Below are 22076 nucleotides of genomic sequence, written 5' to 3' on the forward strand. Positions count from 1 at the left end.
GAAATCGAATGCACAGCTTTATTTGTTCAAATATATATATTTATATATTTATATATGTATATACATCTATACACATATGATACGTATATACTTTCTTTATTTAATGATTTACCTTCTGTTGGATTTAATTATTTTTTATTGTTTAAAATAGTTTTAGATAACGCTTCCTTTGAGAGTGTCTAGAAGAAAAATTAAATTTGTTTTAATGATAAAATTTTATACACCCCTCTTATGTATATATATACATGTGAGTATACACATGCTCAAATTTTTACATATGTTAACTATTCATACGGTATATGTACGTACTTGTGCTTATATACATATTCAAATTTTTATGTACACCGATTGTTCATACCATATATACATAAATATATATATATACATGCTTATACCTCTATAAATTCGTGCTTATATGTATGTTCAAATTCGTATATACAATGACTGTAAATGAGGTTTATGCGTATATATATTTATGACTTGATTGATAGAAGTTTGTACATAAAAAGTATAATAGAATGAACATATGTATATACATTATCTTTAATTACATATACACACAGTTTTATAATTATGGATACATTTATACTGTACCATTATCATAAAAATAAAAAAAAAATGAAACATTGTAGTTGTATAGTTTATAGTATGTACATACTTGAATAATATAATTTTTTTTTTTTATAGTTATACATGTAATAAAATATATTAAATTATATATGTATACATTATATATATATATATCTATACATTATATATATATATGTATACATTATATATATATATATGTATACATTATATATATATATATATATAATTATATATTATGTAGTAATTTAACAATTATAGCTTTTGGTAACCCAAAACAAGAAAGACATTGCTAAAAAAACCCCAAAAAATATAAAATAAAATTAAAAATATAACAAAAAAATAAAGAAAACGTATATGTTAAAATATATATATTTATACATAAATGGAATAAAAAAAATAAATAAATATAAATATAAATATAAATATAACAGTAACAGAAATAACAGTAACAGTAACAGTAACAGTAACAATAAAACAGGAACAATAACAGTAACAGTAACAAATAACAGTGACAATGGCAACAGTAATAGCAATGGCAAGTACAGTAGTAACAATGACAAAAGTATAACAATACAATGACAAAAGAATAATATTAATAAATAATAAATTAAGATTTTTGCAAAAAAAAAAAATAAAAAAAAATAATATACTGTTATGCAGAAGTAAAAATTAAATTAAATAAAATTATCAACAATAACAGAATAAAAAAAATAACATTAAGAAAAATATTAGCAAATACAACAAAATATTGAAAATATAGCAAAATATTGAAAATATAGCAAAATATTGAAAATATAGCAAATATTGCAAATATTGCAAATTTAGCAAATTTAGCAAATTTAGCAAATATTGCAAATTTAGCAAAATATTGCAAATTTAGCAAATTTAGCAAATATTGCAAATTTAGCAAAATATTGCAAATTATTACAAAGTCCAAATAAACAAGGAAGAAATACATACCGAAATAAAACAAAAGCAAGGTTATATATAATAGAAATGAAGAAAACCAACGAAAAGGAATTAAAAATACATTTGGTATATAATTATATCGTTCGCGAACCTTTTAACTGCTTGTTCAAGAAAGAATAACGAAGACTTACAGTAATAAAAGTTTTTATAAAGTTAATTAAAATTTTTCTTTTCGTTCTTTCGTTTTTTCTTTCATTCGTTATTCCCTTCTTTCGTTCGTCTGTTCATTCTTTTTTTTTTTTTTTTTTTTTTTGATCTGTTTATATAAAAATATATATTTATATATAATGTGAAAATCAATGGCTACTGTCGAAAAAAAAAATAAAAATATAGATCATAACCATCATGTAATTGAAAGTTTATATAAAAATGAAAAAAAGATCAAAGGCAGTAACAAAATAAAACATGTAAACATGAATGAGGAGAAGAAAGAAGTAGAATTAAACGTTCTTAACAATGTCGAAAATAAAAATGAGAATAATTTAGATTTTTTGGACATGGGAATAACTAAAATTAATGATATGAATATGGGCAGCAATAATTTTCGTAGTAATAGCAATAGCAATGTTGTTATAAAAACGAATACTGAAACGGAAAAGGAGGAAAAAAAAAATAGTTTTATTATTGAAAATAAGAGTAGTTATGAGACAGAGGAAGAGAATTTATTAAATGAGGATGGAAATTTATCAGATGAGGAACTAGAAGTAGAAGAAGAAAACGTAATTGAAAAGGATTTAATACTTCAAAGATATAAACATGGGATTAACATATACATAAATTTTGATAATCATGATGATGATGTAAGAAAAAAAAATTGTAAGATTATTGATTTTTATTTAGAATGTTTAAATAAATATAAAAGTGAATGTAGTTTTGTTTATTATCAGAATTACAACAGTAATAATAATGTAATTATAAATGAAAATATGGACATGGAACATGTGCATAATACAAAGATGTTATGTGAAAACACTGATAATAGTGTGAATAACTTATCAATCTTAAATGATAAAAATATCATAACGAAAAATAAAAGTATTCTAAAAAATACAGTTAATAGTAGCACGAATGGTAGTGGTGGTTGTACTAGTAGTATAACAACTGTTACTTCACCAAATGAAGATTTCAAAAACTTTAATCTTCAGAAAAAGAAGCAAGAATATTTAGACCCTTTGTTAAAATGTATAAACTCCCTATCTGATAGGATAAACCTACAACATTTAGTAGGTGATCCAACAACTTATTTTAAAATTGGTGGAGGGGATATGTTTTATGATATTAATGATCCATTTTTAGATGACGAAGAAATGTATAAAGAATTAAATAAAACAAAAAATGAAATAATTTTGACAAGACAAATAGAAGATGAATATAGTGTATGGAGTGCAGATATGTCTGATGATTATGTAGATATTAACCCAAATTATTTCATTTCGTTTTATAGCTCAAAATGTAAGTATGTGTCTTATAGTGATGAGGAAGAGAAGGAAAGAAAAAGAAAAAAAAAAGGAGAAATGGGGAAAAATAAAGAGGATAACAAGGAGTATAATAAGGGGGATAACAAATTGCTTAATATGGAGCATAATGAAGTAGTTCAACGAGTAGAAGATTGTGAAAAGAAAATACACATTAATGAACAAAATAAAAATAAACATGAAAAAAGCCTACCCCTTAGTGATGAAAAACAACAGAATAATGAAGATATGGAGTTAGATATTATATATTCCTCTTGTTCGTCCAAATCTGATGATAGTGTAATGGAAATAAGTGAATCATATATTGATATAAATAATTTTGAACAAAACCCAAATGATTTTATCATATATTCAAGTGAAGGAGATATAGAATCATCTTCATCTGAAGATGAGAATGATGATAACTCACAAGAATCATCTTCATCTGAGGAGGATATTATATTTAATCCTTATGCATGGAAAAAATTTGAAAAACATATTCCACCCGAGTTTATACACTCTTTTGAAAAATTAGAAAAAGAGCTAGATGCACTACCTGTGGAAGTAAATATATCAGATATACAAATAATAATAAAAACATATATATATAAAATTTTTGTACAAGTTATGGATAAACAAAAAAATGTTTTAAATCATTTTGATAAAAAATTAAATGATTTCATTGAAATAGATGTAAAGCAGTTGAGATGGCTTACAACTATTATGAGCAAGACATCTAACACTCTCAACGATATAGATATATGTAGAATATGGTTTGAGCATATATTTACATATAACACGAAAGTATATATAAATTGTGAAAAGGAATTTATTAGTAAAATAAAACATTCTCAGATTTTTGAGAAAAATAATAAGACGCATTTGAATAATATTTTGAAGGATATTTCTTCTTGGAAATCTTATCAGGACAATAAGGAAAAGACAAACAAAGAGTTTACGGAAAGTGGTACAACCATTCATGTTGGTACATCTATTGATGGAAATGCCAGTACCACTAATGGAGGAAGTAATTGCTTACTCAAAAATGGTCCATTTTGTAAAAACAGTAGTAGTGATGCACATGAACTCGTTCATGCAAATTCTAACAAATCAGCAATTAATAGCACGAATAAGAATAGCAACATTATCTGCGAAGTAAATTTTAAAAAGTTTGATAATGAAAGTGGTTCAAACAATTTAGGAGAATATAATAGAAACAACAGTAGTGAAAAAGAGTTAATTGGAAACATTAGAAAGGATAATGAGGAGAGTAAGGACAACAACATGTTTAGTATGTGTGATAAAGCAGTTAAAGAGGATAAAAATACATATAATAATAATCTTGTAAAAAGAAGTAGTATAATAATACCACGTACAGATTTGAGTGTAGGAAATATTTACAATATAAATTGTTGTATATCGGGTAGTACAAATAATAAGGAAAGTACAGAGGAAAACGATAAAATGAAACTAATAAATATAAAAAGCGAATTAGATAATAATGATAATATGTCCATACATTTATCAAATCATAGCACAATAGAGCATATTGACGGGGATAAAAATGTATGTAGTGATTATAGCTCCGCTAATAATAAGAAGAATAACTTGCATAATAGGAGTTCCCATAATAATGATATCACTAGGAGTGATAATAACACTAATAATGATAGAAGTAATATTGGTATTAGTAATAATGATGGCATTATCAGTGGTATTAATAATGCTTTATTAAAAAATGAGCATATCATAAACAACAGACCAGATAATAACACAGGCAGTTTGTGTGCGGATGGTAGGAAATGCAGTGTGGAGAATACGGACGGAAAGGTGAACCAACAGACGTTGAAACATATGGATGATGGTGGAAATGGTATCTATAATAGTAATAGTAGTAACAGTAATAGTAATATTAATGGCGTTGGCAGCGGTAAAACCCCGAAGGGGTGTAAATCAACGGATGTGGAAAAAAACAAGGGAACGTGCAAAAATAATGAAAGTACGGATCTGGAAATGGAAACAAATAAAATAAACAAAATGACTAGTATAAATGGTACTCAGAAGGAAGACTATAAATCACTGGAAAAGTTTTTCAAAAGATTTTCAGATATATCGCATGATTTGTTGAACTATATTAAAATATTTATTAAGAAAAAATGCATATTAAAAGATATGATATTAGCAGGTTTTGAAGCACTTGTTGAAAAACAAAATAAACATTTTGTCAAATTACCCTATATGACTTTGTCAGAAATTTTAACAAACTTATTTAATTTTAGATATAAAACAAATATTATTATTAATGCTGATTATATTGAAGCCCTTGTTGAGTTCTATCAAGATAAATATAAAGTTGATTTATTATATGATAAAGGAAGGAATAAAAAAGTGTTTCTATTCGATACAAATGAGATGCAAAAATTGAATAATGCCTATTATCGAAATAAGAATTTGTTCAAAGAAAATAAGATGATATCAAATGATAATGATAATACTTGTAAGGAGGATAATAAAAATAAAGGAAATAATAAAACAGAGTTAGATGAAAAAAGTTTGGTAAAAAAAGGGAGTACTTGTAGTAATACCTACAGTGAGATGCAACCAAGTAAAGACTTTTGTAATAAATCAAATAATAAGAAACAGTCAACACCAAAGAATGAATATAATAGTGGAAACAATAACAAACAGTTAAATAAAAAGAAAGGAAATGAATCTTTTAAAAATAGTAATGTTAAGGAAGTGAGTCCCACAACCAAAAAGAAAAATAATAAAATATTGTCAAATGAAATAACGAAAAAAAGTGCAGACAAAAAGAAAAATAGCAAAACTGAGAAAAAATTATGTGCTACTCATATAATTATATGCTCGGACAATGAGGACAGCGATGATATGAGCGTAACACCAAATAGGAAGATCTCAGCTCCCGAGAAAATAAATCCAAAAAATAAAACAGAATGTAGAAATATTAGTATGTTTATAGAAAACATAACTAGAAATAAGTATAACACTACTACTGCTACTATTACTACTGCTAATAATAATAATAATAATAATAATAATAATAATAATAATAACAATAATAATAATAATTATAATAATAATAATTATAATTATAAGTATAATTATAATTACAATGTTGCATCTAATCGTAACAGCAGTATCAGCGCTGCTGCTAGTGTCGTTAGAAGCAATAGCTTTAATATGGACAACAACTTTAAGCGAAATTACAACATTAACTATGTTAGTAATAATTATAAGACTATTGTTCATGGTAATAACCATAATTATACAAACATTAATAGTAACATGCGCAGTAACATAATTGATAATATTCATAACAACATGAAGAGAAATAACAATATTAATACCATTCGAAATATTTTTAGTAATAGTTCAGCAATAAATAGTAATCTTATTAACAAGAGTAATAGCCATTACGATAGTCAGAAAAATAAATGCCCTGAGGAAAATCTCTTAATTATTGCTGATGATAAGAAAAGTTTTAATTCTAACCACATGTTAAATGAAAAAATGAAATTATTTAAAAAGAGAAAATTAAAAAATGATTATCAGTGTAGTAAAAAAAATCAGCATACAAATATACTAAAAATTAGTAAAATTAATGATAAAATGAAAGGGAAAATTACACACTTGAATGAAAAATGTGCAGTATATAAATGCATAAATGTCGACTCGTCTGATGAAAACAAGTCTTAGTTATTGTGATATGAGCAGATAATTATAAAAAAGAAAAAAAGTAGAAGAAGAATTATTACTATATTGAATATATCCGTAAAGAGGGTACATCACTGTAATGTAAATAGTGAGAATTGTGTAATGTATTCTTTAGCGAAAAAGAAAATACGTGTTTTACCATACTGCCTTGGGACGAATAGACTTTTTTTAAAACGTTAAGGAATGGAATACGTATCCGTGCACGTACATTATATACGTAAACCTTTGCATGCACATAACTACGTATTCCTTTACACGTGCGATAATTACGTATGCTTTTACGCGTGCGTATTTATGTATTCCTTTACGCGTGCGTATTTACGTATGCCTTTACGTGTGCGTATTTACGTATGCCTTTACGTGTGCGTATTTACGTATGCCTTTACGTGTGCGTATTTACGTATTCCTTTACCCGTACATATTTATTTATGCGATTTATTTTATCATTGAAAATTTTTTTTTTAATTTCATACTTCCTTTTTTTTTTTGTTTGTGTATATATGTCTTATTGAATCATATGTGCGTATATATATTTATTTATAATAAATTATAAAAATAACTTTAAGTTGTTTATATTTGATATTTTTATTTATATAATATGCTTATTTTTTTTTTTTTTTTTTTTCCCCCTTTCATTAGCATAATACACATTTGATAAACATTGATTTTGTTTGTGCATGTTTTTTATTTAAACTATGACCTAATCTTATTCTTCTCTGTAATAAGAAATAGACCATAATTAAAGAAAAGAAAAAGTATATTTATATATGCATAATAATTTTGTAATACTGATATCGATAGAAGAAAAAATAAAAAAGGACAAATTGTTCAAGCTGTGTGTTATTTGTACAATTATACACATGAATGCAGCGCAATATTATGTACATTCATCCAAATACACTATATAAGGATAATTTTAACGTACAAAAAATAAAACATTAATTTATATTCGTACTAGGAAGAGACTAATATGGAATAATTACTCCATTTTTATTAATCATTTCTCGTCTACATTAAAAGAGAAAAAAAAATTAATCTCTTGTTATATATATATATATATATATATATGCAAAGGGAGAAAACTATTGCCATATATAGCAAAATCGCAAAAATCTACTATCTTTATACTATATTAAAAATGCCTAATAATTAACTCAAAAATGTATGAAGACATTTTAAATAATATTAAAGAATTAAATGGATTTAAATTGCTATGTAAAAAGAAGGTAAGAACATATGTAAAGACTCAAATATGTCTGAGTATCCATTACGAATAATCAGATATTATCTACAAAATAACTTTTCCTATGTTATGTTACTTTCTTTATGAATTAAAAATAAAAATGAAAAATAGCTATTTTTGTGTGCAAAGGTTTAAGGGTAAATTATTCTTAAAAGTATATATACTTTCATTTTAACTAGATCAACTAATACTGCGCTAATAGGGGCTTCCCTCATTATAACTCCGCTTATTCCAGTTTATTATTATTTTTTTATAACTTTATCAGGTGGACTTTCTTAGTTTTTTGCGTGCCTGTAAAAGCAAAGATCTTGAGCAATTATGGATATGCCTCCACAAAATACTGGAAGAACATATTCGCCCTGAAAATTTAATTTATGATGAGGAGAACTCGACATTACTGTTTCGGGTATAAGGAAAAGCATGTACATATTTGTCATTATATGCAATGTTTTAATAGTCTTACATATTATCAACAATCTTATTATAGGGGAAAACACATAAGCATGTATGTATATATATAGGCGTTTTTACGTATATTTTTGCATATATTTTTACGTGTTTATCTATGTAAATATATATATATATATGTACATATGTAACAAGGTAGGAAATGTGTTTTCCTTTTAACTAGCTATATTTTTTTTTTTTTTTTTTTTAAGGACGAAAATAATAGACAGTACCTATTAACATGCATAAATTTTGTTTCGATATACTTACAACATTTAGTAAATAGCCAAAAAAAGAAGAAACATATAATTCTCGATGAAAATTTCCAAGTCGTTTTTTATAAACTCACCGGTTAAAGACAACAAAGAAAATTAAAAAAAAATGAAATAGGGGAATATAAGATAGATAAATGAATAAATAAATGCATAAATAAATGAATACATATACATATATATATATATATATATATATATATGTATAAATGCTCCAACTCTGCGACAAGTGTACATATATATCTTTTTTTATATACACTCTTTTTAATGAATAGAAATCCAATTTATGCTAAGTGACAAAGAAGTTAGGATATATTTTGGCAAATGTTTGCTAACTATATGTGATATAAATTTAAAGGAAAATGAATATACGGGAAATGTAAAAATAAACCTGTTGCTATTTTTATTGTGGAAAAGCTGTTCTACCGAGGTAAAATAAAAATTTGAAAAATTGGGATCTTCTTTGTGCAACCGGATTAATATGCGCATACAAGCATATAGTTATGCATATGTATATCTATGTGTATGCGTATATGTATAGTTATATAAATACAAATGCGTGTATGTAGATATATGTTTATTTTCCCTCTTCAATTCTTAATAAAGGGAAAGGCTGCTGACATCGGCAAATTAAAAAAATATAAGGATTTTTGCAAATACATAAAATGGGGTATATCAGAAAGAACAACTGACTCGTTTTATCTTTTGTGCTCCTATACCTTAAATCTTCCCAAATTTTACGATAAGTTCGAAAAAAAAAAAAAAATTTTAAATAAATTAAAATAAGCATACAATATATATTATTTAGTGATAAATAAATGAATAAGAAAAAAAAATTATCTTTTTCAGCCCCGATGGAAAGACCTTTTTGTCTTATGTTTGGTCTCAAAATGAAAGCATAGCGTTTCACCTTTTTAAGGTAAATGATAATGAAAAAGATGGAAAGGACTACTCTTTATAAATAAGCAAGGCTTAGTTTTCATAAATTTCATGTCATTTCGTTCATTTTGTTCATTTTGATCATATTTTTCGTTTTCATCGTTTTGTTCATTTTAATCATATTGTTCGTTTTAATCATATTGTTCGTTTTCATTGTTTTGTTCATTTTAATCATATTGTTCGTTTTCATTGTTTTGTTCATTTTAATCATATTGTTCTTTTTCATCGTTTTGTTCATTTTAATCATTTTGTTCTTTTTCCTTTTTTCCTCCTTTTATTAGAAATTTGTACACAACTTGGTGCTTTTATCGTATGATAATATCAGCCACTATTCTCAAATTATTCTTTTAACATGGAAAGTACAAAACACAAAAATAGAACAGAGTTTTTTTTTTTTTTTTTTTTTTTTTTTTTTTTTAGCTAGATCATATTTTACTAATTATAGAACATGTTCTTAATTTTTTTTGTACAATCAGTTACATATTTTCTTACGTATAAATGAATATATGTAAGTATATTTTTTTTTTTCTGCATGTATGCAGAATTGTTCTGGTGATATGATTAGGACCCTAGAAACCCAAATCGAGTACCTCGTTCACTTTGCCCTAAAGTGTCCTATTAAAATTGCGGCACGTTTTAGAAGCTTGCTTAATATATTTCATACGAATAAGGGGTAAACACGTATAAAAATTTTGCCATATACATACATATATGCTTATATATTATGGGAATATTATACATATGTACCTGTGTTTGTTTTTCGACTTCGTTTTGTTGTTTAATTTTGTCCCGTGTAATAAGAGACAAGAGCATCAATAACTTAATCTTCAAAATTTACGACCCTGTTATATGGAGAAATTTAATGGTAATTTAAGCGACATATATATATGAATATGTATATATATACATATATATATATATGTGATGAAAATCAAAAATAGAAAATAATTTAGTGCACGATTTTTTTTTTTTAAAATACGAAATATTGTTAGTCCCCCAATTGGAAAATTCGATTTAATGCGACATGTATTTTCCAGTTTATTTTTCCTGTTGTGGTAACCTATAATTTATATTGAGTTTTCATAAGAGTTTCTACTTATTTATTTTTTGAGCATTTTTATAATATTCATTTATTTTTATTTTATTTTATTTTTTTTTTGTCGTTTAAATTGTGTACATATATATACATACATATACATATATGTGTACATATGTGTGTGTATAGGACCCGTGCATAAAGAGCATAGACTACCTACAGGAAATGGAAAAGTTAGCTCAGGAAAAATTGACGATTGCAAATAAAACATAAAAGCATATATAGATATGTACATATGCATATATGCACATATATGTGTATACGTGTATATATGCATGTACATGGGGACTTGTGCCCTTTTACGCTTCCCTTTTTAAGAGCTTACAACGCCTTGTTTGAGTTATCGGAAGATGGAAATTCGTGTGTTCTGCAGGCTGCAGCCAAGTGCATATGCTACGTAAGAGAAAAACAGACAGCACATAAAATGTGAAGAATTGGCAAAACGAGTAGAACTAGCAGAAGAATTTAGTTTAATAAAATACAGTGATAAGTAATATAGTGCATTACGCAAACTCATATATGAGCGAGAGTAGTATTTGGACGTAGTTTCATTATAACACTTGTGTATGCATTCAAAATAGTGCTTTAAAGGGGAGAAGCAGCAGAAAAGCTACGCTTCTTTGTACATATGCACAAATATATACCTGCACGCATTATGTGTGCACATGCGCATGTACATAGGTGTATACGTAAATGTATACACACTCATTCACTACTCTTCGACATATCCCACCCCCTTTGAAGGTGCTAAACGAGTTGTGGGAAATAATTAGCGACGAAAAAAGAATGTCCTTATTAGAAACATTAATGAACAAGTTTTTGAAAGAAAAATATTATGATAATGTAAGGAATGAAGTTGTTCTAGGATTATGTGACCTAGCGAAAAATAAAAGGATAAATAAAATTTTTCTTCAAATATTTAAGAGAATTAAATATTTATTGAATGATAAGAGTCTACGTGTAAGGAAAAATTTTGTAATTCTTGTATTAGAGTTGAATAAAAATTTAAATCAGGATTTTTTTGAACAACTAGATCATAATGAATTTACTAAAAGAATAACAAAAGATTTTTTTACATTCAGTGTTCAGTCGTGTATAAAAAAATTATCGTATATGAAACAACAATATCATGAAAAAATAAAAAATAAAGAAATATGTGAATTTTTAAAATTATCGACAAATTTGATGACTTATTCTATATGGAAATGTGATATAAAGGAACAAGCGAAAAAGTGCATTAACCTGATAAGTGAATACCCTGTTTTGATGATTTGTATAAGTAAATTTTCGACAAATTTAAAAATAATAGATAGGTATAAACTGTCATCTGTGCTGTTTGAAATAACGAACATCAAACTGAGGGATGAGGACAATTCAATTTTGTTGAGCGAGAATAGTTGGGAGGAGGGGAAGGCACACACCTTAGTGAATGGTACAAAGGATAAAGGAATTAGAAAAGGAAATGGAAAAGACAAAGGAGAAGACAAGGCTAGAGAAAAAGGAAAAGATCAAAGCACAGACAAAGACAGAAACAAAAACAAGAACGAAAACAAAGACAAAGAAACAAATAATGCACTCCTAACTGATTCTAATTTAAATAAGAATTATATTAGATACTCTTCCTTATTAGTATGTATAGCTAATTTTTTGAAACCGAAAAATGAGGAGGAGATAGATTTTTGTGGCACTGAAGAAATTCAAGAATTTCTAAAAGTAAAATTTGCAGAAAAATATTTTCTGGACAGTATAAATACTTTAATGCAACCATATTATTTTAAACTTTTAAAATATATAAATTTAAATCACGATAATTATATTGTAATACATAAGTATGCTCGTAAGCAATTAAACAGTTTGCACACTCTTACAAATGAGCATGTGTGTGAAAAATATATTATACCTTTGTTTTACAAGTGGGGGCTACTTAACTCACTTGTTCATAAGCATATGCACTTTTTAAATGTGTCAGTTAGGTTTATCTCCACTCACACCTTTGGGGGGAGCATCGAAAATAACAGTAACAATTCAAATGATAAAACGGAAAATTCTATAAGAAAAAATGCTTTTTCCCTAAAAATAGATGATACCGATGCGCTCGTAGATGTATCAAGTTTTCTAAGCAGTAGTTCAGTATATGACACAGAAGATGACATACAACATACTGAGCAGATTAATGAGAAGGAGAAATATTCAGATGGAAATAAAGGAAATAAAGGAAATAATAAAAAGGTGTATAATAATGATGAACCTCATGGTAGTGGTAATGGTAAAGGAAACAGAGGAAGTAATAGTAAAATGGCTAGTAGCGCAAACGATGGAATAGACTACACAAAAAATGACATTATAGATAGGAGCAAAAAAATTAAAGATATGTACCTAAATAATGAGAAAGAGCTTAATGCTTTGATTTTTTTATCTCTTATTGTTAAGAAAAAAAAATATCATTATTTAATATTTAAATCATATGCTGATATAACGTACAACTTTATTTATAAATTTAATTCTTTTCTTTTACATGTTTTCCAAAGGCTTTCACTAAATGATTTTACATTACCCTCTTATTTTATGTCAACATATTATGAAAAAAATAAGGATTCTAATTATATACAGCTAATTTTATGTGATGAAGTAAGAATAAAAGGGTATATGCAGTTATATATTTCTTTTTTTTTCCTCTTCAATTCTTTTGCTATACAAAACAATTACTCTTATGAATGGGACACACTAATAGAAAACACTTTACAGTCTATTCATTTAATAACTTCTATAAAATTTAAAAATGAAATTCAAATTATAACAAGAAATATTCAACCAACACGAAGCAACAACAATAACGATGAGCAAGTCCAGGAGCAACGAAAGGAATGCGCATCCTACATAAGAAACATCATTCATTTTATACTGTAACGATCTTTCCATCATGCTCCTTTTAGTTGTAGCGGCGAATGAGCGGATATACAGACAAGCAAACGAGCAATCTAGGCATATCATCATGCAGTCGTTATATGCAGTTTACGCTTGCATCACCACATAGATACAGTTTCTATTTGTTCTGACTCGTTAATGTGATATACATTTTTTTTTTTCAACTTTTTTTATTTCAGGTATTTTCTTGACATGATTGAATACACCGTTGCTATGAAGAAGCTGTTTATTGAAGACATCGATTTTAACGATTTTGTAAAAAACTTATTTTTATTTTGTAAGTGCTATGAAATTGCAAATGAAAATGTGAAGGAGATTAAAATGGGGCATGTGGAAGAAAAAGAGAAGAACGAGAAAGCACCAGTAGAATTATATTTCAAAATATGGCAAAGAATAAGTTCATTCCTTTTGTTCATATTAAATTTTGATTATTTTGAAAAAAAAACTGAAATCAAGTTGATGATTATTAATACGTTTTTTTTGTTTACATATGAGAACGTTCCTAAGAAGAAAATTGAAACGGTCGTAAAGAAATATTCAACTATAATTAAAGAAAAGGAGTTATTTTACAATTTTTTAAAAAATTTTAAAAATAATAATGATGCAATAAACTATATGTATGAAAGTCAAATAAAACATATACAAGACGTTCTAGATGGTGCACTATTGCACAAGGGTGCAGCAAAGAAGTAATATACCTACGGGGTATACACCCATACATACATGTACACATATGCACAACCCAACATACATATATATACATATATATATATATATATATATATACCTATGCATGCACTCAAAAAAAATGCACATTCAAAGCATTCATTTTTTCGATGATGCCTACTGTGCGAAGGGGGAACGAGCAAAAACATAAAAAAATGAAGAGGTTACCTATTTAAGCTTTTCCCCTTTACCGAAACTTACTTTTTTGCAATTTGCAAGGATATACAAATGTCTATTTGTACATACATAAATTGGCACTAACTTTTATGCGCCTATTTTTACTAAGTAAATATGCGTTAAAGGATATCATCCTTATTACAATTCCTGCATTTCAAAAAAGCGGAAAAGCACAAACGAATAGCATAAACAGAAAAAATTTTAAAAATAATAAACGCACAAATCAGAAAAATTTGTTAACATTTAATTTTCTGTTTTTAATTATTGTGAGCATCTCTAAAATTACCTCCCTTGTTTTCATAAGTTTGTTTAATTTACTTGTTTGTATTTTCATTTCTATTTGTGCAATATCCTTTTGATATATTTTCTTTTTTAATATAAAATTACTAGCTAGATCACCCACTTCTTTGCCTAAGTCTTCACTCGTTTTGCTCACTTCGCTCTCTGCATTTTCATTTAATTCACTTTCAAACATATCATTGTCTAATTCGTAACTTACATTTTTGTTAAGTTCTTCCTCGAATATATTTTCGAATAAATTTTCACTTATACCTTGGTTTAATTTTTCATTTGTCTCATCGATTAAATTGTACGGACTGTCAATTTTGTCTCCATTCCAATTTCCTCTTTCTTTACATATTTTACTATTTTGAGGGGACTTTACTACCATCTTGCTCTTTTTGGTTTTATCAAATGATTTATCTTTTTTAAGATTTAATTTACCCTTGTTTTTATTCTCCATTTTAAATATTAATTCAAATATAGGCCTTAAAAGGGAGAGTTCTATTTATTTGGCTTTTTGTTTGAGCATTTTTTCCTTGTACAGAACAAGTTACATATGTTTCTCTGACTGTAGTTCAAGTTTGTGCTTCGCATATGCGTTTTGCACACGCCTTGTGAATATGAGCTGTGATATTATTTTGTGGTATAACTCTATCATACTACTGAATTAGACCCGAGTAATATATAATTGCAATAACATCTCAGCTTTTTCCAAAGGAATAAAGCAGCGCCCCTTATTTTTTACGTATGTATATGCGTAAGTGCATATATAAGTATATGCCCACGTATTAACTTTTTCCAGCTTCACTATTCTTTCGATTTTAAAATTTTCCTTTTTTAAGAATATAACATTGAAAAAATCATAATTGCACAACACGAAAAGAGACTGTCAAATGTGGCAATCATCTCTTTTTTAAATTAAATGGATAAAATATGCAAACATATGGATATATTTGCTTTTGTTAATTTGTTACAATTAATTTGTTCATTTATTGGGTCATTTGTTCATTTGTTCGTTCGTTCATTCGTTCATTCGTTTATTCGTTCATTCGTTTATTCGTTTATTCGTTCATTTGTTTATTGGGTCATTTGTTTACTCGTTCATTCATTTGTTCAAGCACTTATTTATTTATTTTATTTATTCTTTTTTTTTTTTGTTGCGTTACTTATTTTTACTTTTGAACGCGTAAAAATATTTCTATTAGGTAACAGGCGTGTAGTAACATGCCTTTCGGTAATGTTTAGCACCGTTAAATGAAAAAAAAAATGTAGGGGAGTAACATACATATATTTATAATATGATATAAATGATGAGTAAGTATATATTATGCGTACGAATATATATGTACATATTATGCATATTTTTTCATTCAACAAAATAATATTTTTTTTTTTTTAAGGCGTTTGCTTGAAAGAAGAAAAAAAATTGTTCCAGTTTGTTATACAACAGTAAATTAATATTTTATAATGTTCAGAATAAATTTGTAACTGAAGACTAACAATAGCTGCATCGTCATATTGCTAGCCTTCCCTGAATTGTTCCATGCATATATGCATAATTTTTGCGTATTTAAAAAATAAAGTTTAATTCGTTCAAATTATTTTTGAATATACAACGAAGCGGATAACTCGTAGTTGAGCGAAAATTTTACAATATTTGTTTTCTCTCGTATATGGCATATATTATTATGTAGATCTATATAAACGTATGTATATATAAATTCAGGTTTGTATATATATGTTTATGTATGTATATATGCATATGTGTCGTATTTTTTTGTATAAAATATATATTTTACGCTTAATGCAAATGCGTATTTGACGTTCAGGCAAAGTGACGTTTGTTCAGAATACTCGTAAATCCATTTTTGAAATTATATATGCGTTTATATATAATGTACATATATATATATATATATATGTGCGCATAAACTGTATAGGCGTATACGTAGGTAAATATACAAAATTGTCAGAATGCAGAGAAATATGTGTTTAATTTTTTAAATGAGAATAATTTGCAAATCTTTTTACCGAATCTTCGCTTCTTTAATTTTTACCTTGTTTATATTTTGATAATTAAGATGGTGAAATCATACGACAGATATGAATTTGAAGACTGCTTCGGCATCGTTAATTCAAGAACGTCCAACTGTGTTTTCCTTAATTACAACAACATTTTATCTGGTAAGGAAAAAAAATGGGATATAAAACTAAGCAAAATGAAAAAGAAAGGATATAACATGGGTCGTCAAAATATTGCAATAAAACTTTTGGTGCCCCCTTTTTTTTTTTTTTTTCCCATTTAATAATGCATTATGTATATATGTACGTACATCTGTATGTGTAGAGTATACCCCATTACTGCCATATCACTCGTGTTGCTGTTCTATTATTCCCATTTTCCCCAGTTCAATATCTCTGCGTACAGTATAGCTGTTTTTACATGCGGGGATTTATTTATTCATCTGTTTACATGTTTAACTATTTGCTTATTTATTTACTCACGTATTTATGTACTTATTTATTTACTTATTTACCCATTATCTTTTTTACAGGACATGACGAATGTGTGAGTGTATGGAATGTGAATGAAAAGGAAATAAAAAAAAAATTAACAGTTCCTTTTGTAGCTCCTTACTATTTTTTTTCCTATCATGTAACATATATCTGTATAAATGAGAAAAATAAAAATATAATAGCAGTTGGATACATGAATGGATCGATTAGATTATTTGATATAGAAGAGAATAGAATAGTGTCCACCTTTACTGGTCATACAGCAACAATATGTAAGTTAAAATTTAACAAGGATGGTAATTATTTATGTTCTTGTAGTAAAGATACTAATATTATAATATGGGATGTAACTAATGATAAAGGAATATTTAAATTAGAAGGACATAGTAATATTGTAACTGATGTCGAATTTTTAAAAATGAGAAATGATTATGTAGATGATTTTATTAGTAACAATTTATTAATTAGTGTTTCAAAGGATTGTTTAATTAAAGTATGGGAATTAAATATTCAATCATGTGTTCAGACAGTAGTAGACTGTGAAGAGGATATTACTTGCTTAATAGTAAATGAAACAAATACTAGGTTAATTATTGCTTGTTTCTCTTTTTTAAGAATATACAAAATAGATTTGTATTCTAATATAAAAGATAAATTTACAAATTGCATTGTTTATATTACCTTCTTAACTAGTATTAAGAGGACAAATAATTGCAGGATTTCTAGCATGAAAATGGTCTTCTGTATTGAACATGAAGCATATTTGGAGGAAGGGCAGAAGGACAGCTTTTTCCTCTCGTTGGATAATGACTGCCACGAAGGGGGAGCAAACGATGAGAGCGGCTTCAACGGCAACGATGGTAGTAGTGGTACTAATGCAAACTTCTGTCGTGGTGGAATCTGTGGGGGAAGAGAAGACGATGCAGTGAATGTATTAGCAGAAGACAAAAATACCCTTAACTTTCTGAATAACACCCTAAACCGCTCTGTTAAGTTTTGCAGCAGATCCAGCTACTGCTCAGAAGGGGATAACAGCGGAATACTCGTATGCTGCACGAATTCAAAAAAAATAGAAATATATAAAATAAATTCTGTAAAAAATCAAAAAAAATCAGAAAAGAACAGGAAAAAAAGATATGTAGAAAAGTTAAATAAAAAGAAAAAAGCAATCATAAAAGAGCAAAAAAGAATAGAGAAGTTTAAAGGAAAAAATGCTATTGATTACAATAATTTACAACAAAAATTAGAAGAAATAGAACAAGAAATAGATATTTATAAAAAGTACGAAATTCATACAGCAGATGATGAAGTCAAATATTTATTTTATCACAACTGTAAATTTAAACTACAAGATATTGACATTTACAAGAAAAGGAAAAAGGACAATTATGTTTATTTCCTCGTTTCATATAGTTCAAATCGTTTGCACATATTTCAGGTGAACCTTTTTGATATTTTGAATAATAGAGATATTTTTCTTGTTATGAACGAGGGACAAGGGTTGCAGGAAGGTATTTCTCCCAGGGGGGTAGAAGTGACTAGTGAGGGGAGGGAATGTAACAAGGGGGAGAAGGAGAAAAAGGAAGGGGATGAAGAGGAGGAGGAGCAGCAGCAGAAGCAGAAGCAGCAAATGTATGAGGAAGAGGAAGATAAGGATGAGAGTGAGAACGAGGCTGAAGACGAGAGTGGGGAAAAGAAGGGAGAAAATGGAGAAGATGTAATGCATGGCGCAAAGATTGTGGAAAAGAAAATATACGACTATTCCAAGTGCTTCAAAGAAATATGCGAAATAAATAAAGGGCATAATAGCTCAGTTGATTTTTTGAAATTATCAGAAAATAATGAGTTAATGATTTCGATATGTAAGAAGTATGTAAAAGTATGGAATATGAAAAATTTTCAAAATGTTATAACAATTTGTTCTGAAGGATCTACTAGTGCTTTCTTTTTCCATAATGACGAGTATATAGTAATTAGTAATGATACTGGATATATTTATGTATATGAATTAAAAAATATTGAATTAGTACATACGTATAAAGCGCATGCAAATAGGATTATTAATCTGTGCAAGGATTCGAGAAGTAATGGTTTTTTGTCAGTAGGCGAGGAGAACTATTTAAAAATTTTTGAATTTACCACAGGTGAGAAACAAGTGAGTAACAAGAATAGTGAAGATCAAAGTGGAGAAGAAGGGGGAAATCCAAACTTATGGAGAAGTAAGAAAAGAACAGAAGATAGCGACACAGGGGAAGAAAACAGGGGAGGTATTAATGTGGGGAGAAAAAAGGGGGGAAAAGAAGGAGTAAGGGATGGTAAAAGGGAAAAGGAAAGAAAACTCGGAAGTAGAAGGGGAACCACTGGCAAAGAGGAGAACAAAATGGAAGATGAAACTGAGGAAGAAATGGAATTTGAAGCGGAGGACAAAATGGAATTTGAAGCGGAGGACAAAATGGAAGATGAAACTGAGGAAGAAATGGAAGATGAAGTGGAGGACGACATATGTGCAGTGATGTTCCATGAAAGGGAGTGTTACAACTTGACGGACAAAGTAAGTTGCGCTATGTATTCTCCTAATGGAAAATACATATGTATAGGGTATCTAAACAATTTAATAGAAGTGTTGTATAGTGACACGTTAAAACTGCATTTAACATTATATGGACATAGTTTGCCAATTACGTGTATGGATATTTCGAAGGATAACAAGATATTAGCATCTGGTTCATCAGACAAGTATTTATTTTTATGGAATTTAGAATATGGTAGTATAAACAAGAGGTTGCATATAGATTGTGATGTATTAACGAGAATTCAATTTTTTTATGAACATAATAATTTAATAAGTATATCAAGAGATGGATATATAAAGATGTGGGACTGCGTAAAATTTCAATGTATTTGTACTGTAGATGGGACTTTTGGTACTTTAACATCCTTAGTAATTAGTTCAACCGATGATTTTTTTTTAACTTCTGGAAATTTCAAGAGTATTAGATACTGGAAAAGAGGAGATGATTTAATATTCTTAGAAGAAGAAAGAGATAAAGAATTGAATTTACAAATAGAAAAGGAAGCACTTAGAAATGATTTATTATATCCATCTTCTGTAGAGAAAAATGTATTGCTAAATAAAGCTACAATTAAAACCATTGAAACTATTAAGTCATCAGAAAAATTGATAGAATATTTAGATATTATTGAAGAAGAATTGACTTTATTAGATATCTATTACAAAAATTTAACAGCGTATGAAGAAGCAAAACAAAAAAATGAACTCCCAGATTTTGTACAAGCACCAAATAAACCAAAACCTAGACCAGAATTATTACATAAAAATCCATTTGAATTTATAATTGAAGTTATGTGTAATATTAAAAATAATATATTAAATGAAGTCTTAATATCTTTACCTTTTTCTTATGCTTATAAATTGTTAAATTATATTAAAACGTATCTTATCGCTTTTTACTTTTTTCAAAAAATTCAAGATAATTACAAAAAATTTATCGCATGTGGAAATTTTAATTTCCATGTAGAATATTCAATAAACATCGTTTTGTCAATTATAAATATTTACAGAAATCAGTTCTTATTCGACACCAAATTTAGATTCCTCCTTTATGAGTTGCATCAACTTATTACGCCTCATTTGAAAAAGTCAGTAGAGCAATGTTCCTTTAATCAGACGACTCTGGATTTTTTGATAAATTCGTTGGACAACGACGGTTATGATGATGACAATGAGAGTGAAGATGATGTGAATGACGATGATGTGAATGACGATGATGTGAATGGCGATGATGTGAATGGCGATGATGTGAATGGCGATGATGTGAATGGCGATGATGATAACGACGTTATCGATGAACTATATCTGAATGCACAGTTGCAGAGGGATAATCTGTCTCGTTATAAACAAAAGAGAAGATCAAGGAAAAATTTTAAAGCTGAAAAGGGGGTACGCAAGAAGTTACACATTAATGGATCATTAAGGGGGTCTGATGTAGCACGAAAAGCGGCAAATGAAACGGGTGGCGAGGACGACAAAGAAACAGAAGACGAGGAAGACGAAATAACAAACGGTGCGGAAGATGAAATAACAGACGGTGTGGAAGATGAAATAACAGATGGTGCGGAAGATGAAATAACAGACGGTGCGGAAGATGAAGATAAGTAATAATACTCGATCGAGGAAGAAATGGTAAAAGAGCATAAATAAACAAATAGTTAGATCAGGATGAAGAACAAAAGAAAATAAAAATATTGAGCTTGGGGTTGTATTTAAAACATGGAAACTGCTTATGAGAAAAAGTCATGAAAGTAAAGATAAAAAACAGGGGACTTGAAAAACATTTACTAAAACGTGGGTTACACACAATATAGCAGAAGAAAAAAAAAAAAAAAAAATGTAAATGAAAAAAAAATCTTAGCCATTTCAAATTTGTTGAATATAGGAACATAAATTCACACGTGAAATTTTTTAAGTTTTGTTTTTTTACACATAAATGTGTTGTTCTTTCCTTTTTTTTTTTTTTTTTTTCTGTATAAACACATATTTCCTTTTTCCATTTGCACATACGTACTCCCATTATTTCTTCCTGTTTCACATATAAACTCGAATTATATTCTCCTTTTTTTAAACTCATTTTCGTTTCTTTTTCGTTTAACGTCATTTTATTGAGATTTATCTTATTTTGCCT

At 27.6% G+C, this 22076-nt stretch overlaps 4 protein-coding genes across 4 annotated transcripts; 3 read left to right on the forward strand and 1 right to left on the reverse strand.

The window, feature by feature from the left end:
* Positions 1–1859: 1859 nt before the first annotated feature.
* PmUG01_12068700 (conserved Plasmodium protein, unknown function) lies at positions 1860–6731 on the forward strand (the record flags this gene model as incomplete). The annotated part of the gene is made up of 1 exon (XM_029006926.1): positions 1860–6731. The coding sequence occupies one exon, from the start codon at positions 1860–1862 to the stop codon at positions 6729–6731; it is 4872 nt and encodes a 1623-aa protein (XP_028863366.1).
* A 1178-nt stretch (positions 6732–7909) lies between these two features.
* PmUG01_12068800 (conserved Plasmodium protein, unknown function) lies at positions 7910–14364 on the forward strand (the record flags this gene model as incomplete). The annotated part of the gene is made up of 14 exons (XM_029006927.1): positions 7910–7975; positions 8258–8398; positions 8652–8790; positions 8987–9141; positions 9318–9457; positions 9561–9630; positions 9932–10009; positions 10193–10323; positions 10452–10515; positions 10643–10705; positions 10876–10919; positions 11065–11143; positions 11491–13649; positions 13851–14364. The coding sequence occupies 14 exons, from the start codon at positions 7910–7912 to the stop codon at positions 14362–14364; spliced, it is 3843 nt and encodes a 1280-aa protein (XP_028863367.1).
* Positions 14365–14797: 433 nt separating this feature from the next.
* PmUG01_12068900 (conserved Plasmodium protein, unknown function) lies at positions 14798–15316 on the reverse strand (the record flags this gene model as incomplete). Its single annotated transcript, XM_029006928.1, has 1 exon — positions 14798–15316. One exon carries the CDS (start codon positions 15314–15316, stop codon positions 14798–14800), a length of 519 nt encoding a protein of 172 aa, XP_028863368.1.
* A 1621-nt stretch (positions 15317–16937) lies between these two features.
* UTP12 (U3 small nucleolar RNA-associated protein 12, putative) lies at positions 16938–21553 on the forward strand (the record flags this gene model as incomplete). The annotated part of the gene is made up of 2 exons (XM_029006929.1): positions 16938–17040; positions 17412–21553. The coding sequence occupies 2 exons, from the start codon at positions 16938–16940 to the stop codon at positions 21551–21553; spliced, it is 4245 nt and encodes a 1414-aa protein (XP_028863369.1).
* Positions 21554–22076: the final 523 nt, after the last annotated feature.

This window comes from Plasmodium malariae (assembly GCF_900090045.1).
Source record: "Plasmodium malariae genome assembly, chromosome: 12".
Lineage (NCBI taxonomy): Eukaryota > Apicomplexa > Aconoidasida > Haemosporida > Plasmodiidae > Plasmodium > Plasmodium malariae.